At 35.3% G+C, this 12,691-nt stretch overlaps 1 protein-coding gene across 1 annotated transcript; it reads right to left on the reverse strand.

Annotated features, from left to right (window-relative positions):
* Positions 1 to 916: 916 nt before the first annotated feature.
* LOC117932132 (putative ABC transporter C family member 15) lies at positions 917 to 9,981 on the reverse strand. Its single transcript, XM_034853194.1, has 11 exons — positions 9,119 to 9,981; positions 5,571 to 7,918; positions 5,326 to 5,412; positions 4,595 to 5,245; positions 3,719 to 3,883; positions 2,978 to 3,272; positions 2,640 to 2,854; positions 2,194 to 2,499; positions 1,923 to 1,986; positions 1,596 to 1,835; positions 917 to 1,489 (listed from the first exon to the last, which is right to left on the reverse strand). The coding sequence occupies exons 1-11, from the start codon at positions 9,153 to 9,155 to the stop codon at positions 1,365 to 1,367; spliced, it is 4,533 nt and encodes a 1,510-aa protein (XP_034709085.1). The 5' UTR covers positions 9,156 to 9,981; the 3' UTR covers positions 917 to 1,364.
* Positions 9,982 to 12,691: the final 2,710 nt, after the last annotated feature.

The raw sequence follows: 12,691 nt of genomic DNA on the forward strand, positions 1-12,691 counted from the left end.
AGATGTAGAAGTAAATTTATAGGCAGATCATGAAAGAGAAAAGAGGGGAGGAAAAAGAGAGAAGAGAAGAAAACCAAGGCTGTTTTCTGGGCATTTTCAAGGGCTAAAGAGAGTTGATCCAAGTATGAAGGTGAGCTCCATGGATGATTTCCTCTCCTTCAACCATTGTGGAAGCCTTTGTGGTAAAATCTCTCAACTCCCTTCAATCTCTCTATGTTTCTAAGTGAGGGGTTTCCATCTCAAGCTTTGATATATTTCCACCGGTCTTCCTTGTCAAAGAAGCTAGTGAGGAATTTGTATTCTCATTTTTTGTTGAAATGGAAGAAAATTCCACCGGGGTTTTTTACCTACTTTAGGAGTCTTTTTCTACATTATATACAATGTCTCCTTATTGATATATCTTTGGTTTATTATTGCTCGATGCTGAGTTGTTGTGGTTGTGGAGAAAATTTTGATTGGTACAGGTGAAAAGAGGGTTATTCTACCTGTCACATAAGTGTGCCCCATATCTGTTCTCTACCCCCTATTGCAGTTCAGTATCCCCTAACTCACTGGTATCCCACACTACTATCACCGCATCCCCCAGAGGAACAATCCCCCAACAGAGGAAACCTCCATCTTGTGCATGCATTGAGGACAATTGAAGAGGATGAAAGGATTCATAAATAGCATTAAAGGTCCTTTTCATGGTTTTCCACGTTATTTATTTCATTTCTTGAAGATTTATAATTCTTGCATCCATTTCTTTCAGCATTTTTAAGGGCAATAACCAAATGAAAATTGTTTTCTAGATAATGGCATTTGCCTCTCTGGCCAATTTCAGTACCCTTGAAGATGACCTCAATGACAAGACACTCGCCAAACTCAATCCTAATGCAATGATATTTGAAAATGATTAATGTAATGACACAGTTCATACTATTGAAAGATCTTAATGGAATCAGAATACATTAAGTTTGAGAACCTGGAGAATTTTGAATCATCCATGCAACATAAGTTGTCAATTAAATGCTAGCTACTTCTCGTTTTAGTCAAAATAATGCATAAAATTTGCTTATCATAGTCTTTGTAGATCTTGGATAATTTTACTAAGGGTTTGGAGAGTACCCTTCTTTATTTATATCATAAAGTTAAACTGTCATGGAGAATAGCTTCAGGCTTGTTATTACCTATTGCATGATTCACTAACAGAAACGCTGCTTCACAGTCTACCAAATTGAACCCGTCTCCTTGTCATGCCTGATAGATCATTCAAACACTTTTTGAAGGTCTAGTTGCTCTTTGGCAATTTGTCCCTGAACCTATGATGTCCCTTTCATGAGAAAATAGCACACCAAGTTTTGATTCCAAGAAGCAGGGTTTGTTTATGTCGATATTGCCAACTTGCTGAAACCTTTTGATCTCTTGGAGTACTCCTTTATGAGTTTTGAGAAGAACGAATCATCTCTTTCAAGTAGCTTTGCTGGTGTGTCATACTCTGCAATCCTCCCTGTTCATAGAAAATAATCTTGGATTCTTAAGTCTCTTCCATTAATCAATGTGATATAATCAATTATTACTGAGCTCATAGATTATATACATTTAGATGTACTTACCTTCACTGAGGACCAAAACAAGATCGCTATCTATAACTGTGTGGATTCTGTGAGCTATAGTTACAACTGTCCGATCTTTGAACTCTTGACTAATGATCTTCTGTATCACCCCATCAGTTGCAGAATCAACTGACGCCGTCGCTTCATCTAGAACAAGAATGCTGCTTCTCTTTAGCAATGCTCTTCCAAGACAGACCAACTGCCTTTGTCCCACACTCCAGTTTTCCCCATTCTCAACTACTGTTAAAGCCATCTCTATGTTAGTAGTTTCTACTTCTAAATACACAAATCCAATCACATATAATAGTTTGAAGAAATGGATCTGACCTGATGAATCCAACTTTTCTTCCTTTGCCCGAACTAGATCACCTAGTTGACATTTATCCAGGGCCTGAAAGATGAGAAAGGGCCGCATTTCAATTGACTTAATGCATCTTCTTAATAAAAATTAAACTCTACTCTGACTAACATAAAACTACTAGCACTATGCTTGGACATTTCTCACTTATAGTCTCGGGTTGAAGCTTGAAAAGAATGAGGAACAGGAAATAAAAATGCTGAAAATACAAGAAAGGAATAGGTTTTATAAGAAATTTACCTCCCAGACTTGACCATCAGGATGCTGGTCCAATGGGTCGAGGTTTCCTCTAACTGTTCCCTCAAACATTGCCGGGTCCTGGGGGATGATGCTAAGCCTTGATCTGAGATCATGAAGGCCTATCTTGGAAATGTCCACACCATCAATGATAATACTCCCTTCTCTGGGCTCAACGATCCTGAAAATGGCCTGTATGAGTGTTGATTTTCCACTTCCAGTCCTTCCTACAACTCCAATCTTCATCCCTCCAGGAAATGTGCAGCTAATGTTTTTGAGAACAGATGGGAGGTGTTCAGCATAACGGATCTGCAACATGGGGAAATATGCATGTTAGTGCAGTATGGACAGAAATTTTCAAATGTTTATGGTTTGATTAATATCAAAATGCATCTCCAAGTCTTAATCCGAATTCTTTTGATCTTGAAAACCTCATGGTAGAATTATACCTGCAAATTCTGGAAGCAAATTGTTCCAACTTGGGGCCAGTTATTTGCTGGTCTGCACTCTTCAATCACAAGAGGTGCTTCACTTTTAATTTTTGAATACTGAAGAATTCTTTCAACTGAGATCATTTTATTCTCTGCATTGCATATGTTCCATATAACTGAAGCTTGTAGAACATTCAAATTTATTCCATATGTTACTGCTAACCCTGCGATGCCTGTAAAATATCCACTCCAAGATAAGCACTCTTTCGATTAATCTAACAATGTAAGATATGTGATGTGTGGGAAGCAAATGATCTGTGATAGATAAAACATCATGAACTAGTTATGATGCTTACTTGGATTGATGATCCCTTCAGGAAGGCTCACAAGCAAAACCAATGAAAAGGCGAAGACAAAATTGGATAATACGTTGAGTCTGAAAGAAAGCCATTCCATTGCTGACACATTATGAAACCATGGCCTTGAGAAGTTGTCAACAAGATCAAGATTTGCATGAATGAAGCGGTCTCCTTGGTCGAAAGCACGGATCGTCGCAGCTCCAGAAAGTGATTCAGAAAAGTGATGTAGGATTGGAGATTGCTGTATGCTTGCCAAACGGCCCAATTCTCTTGCAGTTGGTATGTAGTATTGCTGAAATGATCACCATTAACCAATAGTTCAATGCCAATAGCATAAGGCCAGTTCTACAAAGGGTATTACTATACTCCATTTGATTGCTGAGAAAGTGGAGTGCAAGAATTGAAAAAGGAAGTTCGAACCCAACTATGTTCTTCCAGGAGCCCAACAACAAAAATTTTAAGAACTAAGAAACTTATTTTGCTTCTTTTTCATCAACAGCAACAGAATGGGGTATTGATTGAAAAAGAAGAGGCATTTTCAGGTTTTCTAGCCACTATCTTGATTCAACATGTTTATTAGTGTTTTGATGAATCTGGTATTGACACATTCTTTTATATTACAAACTTTAGCAGTAAAATTCTGTAGAATCGAATTTGACTCTTTCTGATTCCATGTGATTTGCACATCCCAATTAAACACAGATAAATTAAATACAGATCAGGACAAAGGGATCTTACTTGGTACCAGATGCAGATTGCAGTTACTGGAATGAAGATAACAAATACTTCCCATGCTACCTGAGACATCACTGCGATTGTTCCTAGAATCTGTATTACTGAAAAAGCACACCAGCCTAACCTGTTCGCCATTTCCATGTCTAGCACACTTTGATCAATAGATGCCTGCTTATATGATAGTTGAAAGCTGTTAAATCTCTGGAAGATCATGGTACTATATTTTTAAGTACATATTTCATATAACTGCCAAAAAGAAATCAGGCTCACAGAAATTACAGGTTTTATCTTATACCTCTATGAATTAGACAAAGCTATCTAGTTGCTTCACTCATTATTTTCAGCTCCTCCCCTGTTCCACAGCCTCATGGGGTGATATTGTTTTTAAAATCCGACTGTGAAGCCAGGAGTTAAGAGTTTTGGTTGGAAAGATGCAGTATGAAACTTGGGGTTTGATTTGGAATTTCTTTATCTTCGGGAAATTTATTGGTCTCCCTCCTCAAAAGAGTGCTCATTTTTTATGTTAAGGCAGTTCTTTGGCATTAGAGAGCAGATTCTTTGGGGAAAAAAATGTTTTCATGCTCTATTGGGATTCTTTGGATACAACTACAACCTTCCAGAGGTTTGATGAATTTAGTCATATTCATGAATTGGATTCAGGTCAGGGTACCTTTCATAAGTGGAAGGAGAATCCCCTGTCTCCGTTGTCAATCGACTCTTTTCTTGAATATCATTCAAAAAAGTTTCACATTGCCTAATATTGCACCAATAAGTAATCAAAGAATCATGTAATTTTGTGATCCAGTATAACTTATTTGCTATTATAGTTCTGTTACTGCAGAGTCATTAACAAATTGCATTGAACTATATGCTACTCACCCGGTTTAAGATTCTTCCAGTAGGTGTTGAATCAAAAAAGGCCATTGGAGCCCGGACCACACTCTGCAGCATTTTCACGAAGAGCTTTTGTGCTGTTGAAAGTCCTGTTATTGCTACTAGCGAGGCTCGAAGCAGCACAAAAAGTGAACTTCCAACAGCAAGAAGTATATACACGAATAGTATGTAATCCAACCCCATTTTTGGCCTACTTTCACTTGTAGGAGGAGAAGCCCATGCCATCCAGTAGTTGCTAGCTACCTGTAATACTTGGAACATTGACTGTGCCAAGATTATGATTGGAACTAGAGCCCCGCCTCTCACAATCGTCAAATATGACATGTAAACTTCTTTTCCAATGCTTCCTTTTTCTCTTTCTTCATCTTGAGTTAATCTTCCTTGTTTTTCTGTTATCTCTAGGGAGATATTATGCTCTGAGTCATGCTGAGTATGGATCATTTCTGAATTTGAAGTGGGATCTTTATTGGATTCATTTTCAGGTACTGGGTCCTTCGATGTTCTACTTGAATTTTCAACTGTCAGGATGGATTCCAGAGCTTGGTTATGAGCACCTACTAAAACTTCAAATCCTATGTTTTGTTTTAAAAGTTGCTCGAATCTTCCAGCTTGTGCTATTCTTCCATCTTGCATCACCTGTTGAGTCTTAAGTTAGTTATAGTCCAGATTTACTCCAGACTGTAAGTATCATGGTGTTAATGCTAACTATCACATACCAGAATGAAGTCTGCTGCTGGAAGAAACTCAACTTGGTGAGTAACATAAAGAATGGTCTTGTTCTTTAGAATCCCCATCAGGCAGTCCTGCAAACAGTATGAAAAGAGTAGAATCAACATTGAGTTTCCTGTAAATCACTGCTTTAATACAGAAGAGTAGAGGAGAATTTTTGTCTTGAGCCAAGTTTGAAGACTCATTTTTCATATTCCAGACCCCCTAATATAGATAGTCAAGAAATACTGACCTTAAAGAGTTGGGTGCCTGTATGAGCATCCACAGCACTGAATGGGTCATCAAGCAAATATATATCAGCATCCTCGTAAACTGCTCGGGCTATTTGAATCCTTTGCTTCTGGCCTCCACTCATATTTATCCCTCTTTCACCTATTTCCGTGAGGTCACCGCAGGGGAAAAGCTCAAAATCCTTAGTTAAAGCACATGCTTTAACAGTTTCATCATACTTAACACTGTCATATCGGTTCCCAAAGAGGATGTTCTCTTTGACATTTCCTGTTAGTATCCATGGGGACTGAGGTACATAGGCCTTTGTACCACCAATCTTTACGGTACCCGACAGCTTTTTTATTTCTCCAAGTATGCAAGAGAGCAGGCTAGACTTCCCAGATCCTACAGTCCCACAAATTGCCACCTTCATTCCCCTCTTCACTTTTAACTGTATTTTGTCTAGTGTTGGGCTGCTTGAGTCAGGGTTCCAGCTGAATTTACCGTTGTCTATCTCCACTTCAAACTCTGTTTGATCTTTTGGAACAAACTCGATTGTATCAGACTGAACTTCATCTTCTTGGAGGAAAGAAGCAACTCTATCTACTGACACTTTACCCTGTGCAATCACAGAGAGTAAATCAGGTAGATTGAATATAGGGTCTTGTAACATTCGGAAAGTAGCCAATGCAGACAAGACTCTCCCAGAAGTGAGTTCAATCCCCATCAGAAGACATGCCCCAAAAGTCACCACAGAGATAAATGTGGGTGATCCCCAGAAGATAAAAGCAGAAAGTGCTCCCAGTCTTAGCGACTTCCACAGCCAATTGTACTCTATTTTCCTCAAGCTTTCTAGCTTATGAAGAAACTGACTGTCCCATGCCTGAAGTTTGAGAGTCTTAATGTTTCGAAGAACTTCTGAAGTGGCTTTCATCCTTTCATCCTTGGCTTCCATGATCTTAGACTGGTATCTTTTCTGGATTCTTGTAAGGGGGATGTTGCAAGCCATCACCATTAAGGTTGCTGCTAATGCTGCCAGTGACCCCAAACCGATGTTCATGTTTAGAACACAAATTGCTAAAGAAATTTGTATTGGCAACATCCAGATTGTGTTCATATACCAGATGAAGTCTGTCATTCTTTGGATATCCACACCCATATAGTTAATGATCTCTCCACTAGTGTGGCTTTGGCGGGATTGGCTTGACAAAACTAGGCCCTTTTTGTATATGTGAGATATCAGTGCAGCTCTCAGGCGAAGGCCTAGCTGGCGGGCACCAAATATCCATTGCCTCTGTGCTATAGTTTCGACTGTTTTGGCACTTAAGAAGGCAAGTGCAAGAAGGTACCCGCTCTCTAAGCTACGAGTTTTCTTCATGCTTAGGAAATTCACAAAGTCATCAATAAGATATGGACCAACATATGATGCAGCTGCACTTATCATTGCAAAAAGTGCATTAATTGCAGCTTTCTTCCAGATAAAAAGAAATATCGCCTTGTAGATAGATGGATTTGTAGTTCCATCTCTCTCCCTAACATGTTTCAGGCATTCATCAAAATAATGAGAGGTAAATTCAGCAGAGTCTTTGACATCAACATCTGGGATTTCATCTTGCTGAAGGGGTTTTTTGATCCCAACAGCAAATAAGGGATTGAGCCAAGAGAAGGTAATGAGTTGGAAAAGAGTAGCTTTCCCATAAGGAGATTCTGTCTTGCCTTCTGAATGATTATCAGTTTTTCCATTGAGAAGTGGATCAGCTAAGCCATTCTGGGAGATCAAAACCGTGCCTGTCTTCCCTCTGATTGAGATACCAAATAGGCAGGTTGATGCAAGGAGACCAAGGAAGTCAGTGTAATCCTGCATTCTCAGGTGCCCATTGTTTGTAACAAGGAAATGGACATCAAAAGCCGTGTGGATAACAGAAAGCAAGAAGCTGCATAGCCAATAGGTTCTTAGAATCCAAGGAAACTTCACATACTTCTTAGTCGAAATCTTGCATACTGCAATCAGTGTAATCAACCATATCATCACTTGCATGACCTCTGATGAAAGAACCAGGATTGGAGATTTGCAGTTGCCCTCACTTCCATTTGGTGGCATTAGTAGCACAATGACATGAATCCCCAGTAGTATACTGGAACAAATTATGCTGGCTTTGCAAGAGAAGCTGGCTTTTGCTTCATTGGGATACATCTCTATGCCTTTATCTGTTACTGTTGTCCTGTGTTTCCATAAATGGCCCACAATTTTTTGTACAAGATGGAGTAAGAAGATTCCAAGGAACCCAAGTTGCAGAACTATGCTGACATCCTCCCACAAACAGGGCGAGCTTAGCTGCAGCCATGCTGTCTGAAACTCTTGCTTAAAGTCTGGCATACATTAGAGAAGAGATTAAGGACATTAATCAAGAGATGAAATCTTAAATTTCCTTCTACTGGTATGCTATTAAAAGTAAGTGTTTTCTACAGCATCCTCCATGATTTTTGTCAAAAGAAATCCATTTCTCTACTGGTCTTACGCTCCTTCAGCAGGAATTTCAGTTTTAGTTTTGATTGAAGAAAAATCCCATTTTCTTGGTATCTTGTTAAAGACCCCTAATCATAGAAAGGCAATATATTGAGCCCCCTCTATTGTTTTTCTTGGTCTACTTTTGAAGTTCTATTTAATCAGATATTTGAGATTACTAATTGTGGTTTTGATCATTCTTCCTTTTCACTTTTTTTGGAATTTTTCTGTCCAAATCTGCACACTGGTTTGTCCAAGTCAGATATTAATCAGATTCCTTGCTTGTGTAAGACTGCTAAGATATCTATGTATAATACAGTATTACACATGAAGGAAAGCAGAAGCTCTACATGTTCTTTGTGAAAACACTCTGTAAAGTTTATTTCTTTTTCTCAACATATGCATAAAGCAAGTGAATTCCAAAACTACAACAGGCAGCCTCATTGTACTTTACTTGGAGGTTATGGTGATCTCTCTGTTACAAAACTACAAATTTGTTCATTGCCATGTCATATAACTCAATCTAAATGCCCCCCTCAAGGTATGAAACTTCTCCTAGTTTATATGAAAACCCTTTTTCTGTTCTTCCCATTTCCTTTGCTTCTTATGTTCTCTTTTCCTTCTTTTGGGTTTTCCAGGAAAGCACAACTGCAGACTTGAAAACAGAGTTGAAGGATTAATTAGCAGGTGGGTTGATGAAGCTATAATAGAAGCTCTAGTTTAGGAGTAGTACTTCTAGATTAAGAAATACATTTGGCAGCCAATTGGTTAACAAAAATCCAAAGACTATGATGATTCGGTCATGGAGTTGAAGTCAGATGATCACCATCCCACCTCCATAATGAGCATCATTACAGGGGTACATATAAAGTAAGGCTTGGGAAAAAGGTAGATTTGAGAAGGCATATAGTACTTTTTTTTCATTATTTTCAGTAATCTATCAACACTACAAAACAAAGAAGGCAGAGTAAATATATATTGTATTGCACTTGATGATTTATATGGCTATGAATGGTTCTTGAGTTTCCTTTTGAAGAATTTCTACTCCCTATCTAAGAACTTACTTGGACTTTTGGAATCAAACATATCTTCAAAAAGCATGCTCTTCTCTTCTGCTTACAGCTTCAATTTTGTTTCTTCAACTTCTGCTGATGTTGATGAGAGCAAAGCTGCTTCCAACAGCGCAGAAGTTGGAAGAACAGATGATATACAGCAAGTTGGAGAGTTGATATGCAGTTTTGGGGAGGACACTGACAAAAGTTGGAGAGAGAGGGGGAGGGGGGAGAGAGAGAGGGAGAGAGAAAGGGAGAAAGGGAGACATCAAGATTCGGAGAGCACAAGAATATGTGGGTAGTGGAATTATTTTTATGCATACATTTCTTCCTATGGAAAAGGACGGATAGAGGAGGAGAGAGGATTTCACGTGATGATTTCTTTGAGGACGGCCCCTTGGCTTCTTGTCTGAACTCACGTGAGAAACAAACAAAATGTTGGGATGCTTATTATAAAGTTACAGTACAAAAGTCCAAAGTCGAGAAAGAAAGAGAGGAGGACGTATACGATTTGGGAAGTGGGAGAAACAGAGGGGTGGAGGAGAGTTTTATCTTATCAGGTTTGGAGAGACGGGGAGATTGATGGGTACAACAAAGTTTTACATTTCAGGGAGGTCTTATAAGGTTTGGAGAGACAGTGAGAAACGAGTCTCATCGATTTTGGAGTGAGCGACGGATGGGTTGGAGAGATTGATTGATGGGCAATATACCGTGGTACAAGGGGGGAAGAAGCCATATAAGGTGATAAATGAGTATTACAATATTTGGAGAAAGAGAGAGATCTATGTGGTGAGAGGGGGCAGATATGGAGAAACAAATGAATCTCATTAAAGTTTACACACTATTGTAGTTTCACTGGGGGGGAGAGAGAGAGAGAGAGAGAGAGAGAGAGAGAGATGTGTATTCAAAATTTTTCTGCTTCTGGGGGAACTGGGAAGATGTAGAGAAAGAGGGCCTTAAATCAATCAAAAAGATGTCTAGTCAAACACTTGTTCTACATTTAGGGGAAGATCCAGAGAAATAGGGCTTAAATTCTTCCACTCAGGGCTCCTAACAACCCCACTACAGACTGCATGTAGTGGAGGATGGTAGAGAGGCTGGGTGGTGTCTCTCTCTCATTCATTCATTCATTCGGTGGGCTTTACCTCATCATTTTTCCTGTCTTCTCCTTCCTCACGCCTTTTAAATATAGTAAATATGTCTTAATGCCTTACACTCGTAACACTCTGAGTTGTCCTAATCCTATATTTATTAATGTCTCAAGATTCTTTGGTACACTAATCATCAGGCTCCACCCAACTTCTTTCATTCCCATAATTTTTTTTCTTTTTTCAATTTTTATGAAGAATTAATATCTTTCATTTTATAAAAAGGGTCCTTTAAATATTTTTTTTTATAATATTAAGGTTTTGGATTTATGCTTATTTTAAGTTTTTAAAATAAAAAATAAAATATATAAACTTATCTTATCTTGTTGAAAATTGTTTTGTAAAGTTTTTCTCATCTCATTTTTTCAACAATTTTGAAAATTTAACCACATGTTTGATAGTATCATACAAAAGAAATCAATTATAAACATTAATACAATTAATTCTACTTTTTATAGACAAACTTAGGATTAAGGTAAGATCGGTTTAGGTTCATGGGATCCTTCTCTATTATATAGGAAGGGTCATTACACAAAATATACTTCTAAATAATTGTCCTGTAAATCCTATATCTATCTATATGATAAAGAAATCGTAACAAAGGGTTCCTGTTTTCTATAACAATTTTGTTGTTCGAAAAATATAAAATTTATTTTTAAAACATATTTAAAAATATTAAAAACAAGTAAAAAAACATTTCAAATTTTCAAATAAATTTTTGTTCTATAAACATTAGAGAACAGTTTTTTGAAAATTGTTCTCAAAAACTATTTTTCAAAACCATTTTCCAAACTAGTTACCAAATAGAACCTAAGTATCCAAAAATTGTTTTATTTTGTGTAAGAATTGTTATTATTTTCAATTTTTAAAAATATAAATGATAAGAAAATGTATTTGAAGTTAAACTTATATATTGAATTTATGATAATATGGTCTATTAAGGTATGCTTATAATGTGGTATTAAAGTAGTTATAGACAAATATATATTAAAAAAAAATCTATTTAATGACAAATGATATTTAAGATCTGTTTGAGATAATTTTCCAACTTAATCAGCTGCCTATGGAAAAGGTAAAAGCAAAATTGATTTTGTATTTGAAAATATAATAATTTTGATATTTAAAGATTTTTTTAATCAAATAAAAATCATGGGTCTCTCCACAAATTTTCTAAAATATAAATAAATTAGAAAAATACGGATTTTGACTCACTAATTTGAAAAAAAATATAGAAAAAGTAACTCAAATTTTATAAATCAATTTTATCTTCATCTATTTAAAAATATTTTAAAATACATGCATTTTTTCATAATTCAAATAATTATTTCCTTAAATGATCTTATTACTTGTGATGTTAAAAAAACCAATTAACATTTTTTTATCATGAGAACCCATTTGAGATTAATAAAATAAAATAAAAATTTTAATTAAAAATACAATTAAAACTAAAAAAACACTTTAAAACTAAAAATATAGAAATAAAATATTATCCATTTTTAAATTTTTGTGGTTTTTAATTGTATTTAATTTTTATGTATTTTTGTTTTAATTGTACTTTTAATTTTTAAAATTTCTTATTTTATTATTGACATCAACTAACAAAATTTTTATTCATTTTTATAATAAAAAAAAATATGAGAAGATAAGGAGATTTATATAATTCTGGACATAAAATTATTATTAACTAAGGGATTATAAAGAATAGAAATATTTTATTTATTACTTGAGATGATGGAGAATTTTTCCATAATGATTTATATTTTATATTATATAATAAAAAATTTACAATATATCTATTTTTAAAACATTTGTATATGATAAATGAATTTTGGATAATTTTATTTAATATTATAAGTAAAAAGGTATTTTAAGAAATAATTATTTGAGTTATGAAAAGTGTATGTATTTTAAAATATTTTTAAATGGGTAAAGATAAAACTGATTTATAAAAGTTGAGATTATTTTTTCTATTTTTTTTTAAATTAGTGAGTCATAACTCACTTTTTCCAATAAATTAAGTTAAAAAGTGTGTGGATTCAAAATTTAAAGCAATATGGAGATACCTTGAAAAGAATCAATGACCTTAAAACAATTGCTCTAAAAAATTTGACAGAATTTCTAAAATTGCTATCCAAGAGAAGCTTTGAAATAAGGATAACAATCAAGGTGTTTTCATTACATGTTCCACTTTTAGTGGGATGAGTTTGAAATTTAAATAAACAGATTTGGAGTGAGTTTCAAATTTCTTTTTTTTTTTTTAAAGCATGATGGGTTCGGGTATTACCTTCTCCCATCACACCTCAATTATATATAAAATTCATTTTAAAAAATAATTTTATTTAATTTTTATATTTTTATTTTTAATATATATTATAATTATAATAATAAAATACTTTTCAATAAAATAAATTATAAAAAATCATAATATTTTAATTAT

The sequence above is a fragment of the Vitis riparia genome, chromosome 15 (assembly GCF_004353265.1).
Source record: "Vitis riparia cultivar Riparia Gloire de Montpellier isolate 1030 chromosome 15, EGFV_Vit.rip_1.0, whole genome shotgun sequence".
NCBI lineage: Eukaryota > Viridiplantae > Streptophyta > Magnoliopsida > Vitales > Vitaceae > Vitis > Vitis riparia.

Coding starts and splice junctions, on each gene's coding strand:
- LOC117932132 (XM_034853194.1), bottom strand. CDS start 9,155: ATGCTTTTTGAAGATATGTTTGATTCCAAAAGTCCAA. Junction 2,500..2,639: donor TTTGCTTCCAGAATTTGCAG/GTATAATTCTAC, acceptor CCCATGTTGCAG/ATCCGTTATGCTGAACACCT. Junction 1,987..2,193: donor CTGATGGTCAAGTCTGGGAG/GTAAATTTCTTA, acceptor CTCATCTTTCAG/GCCCTGGATAAATGTCAACT.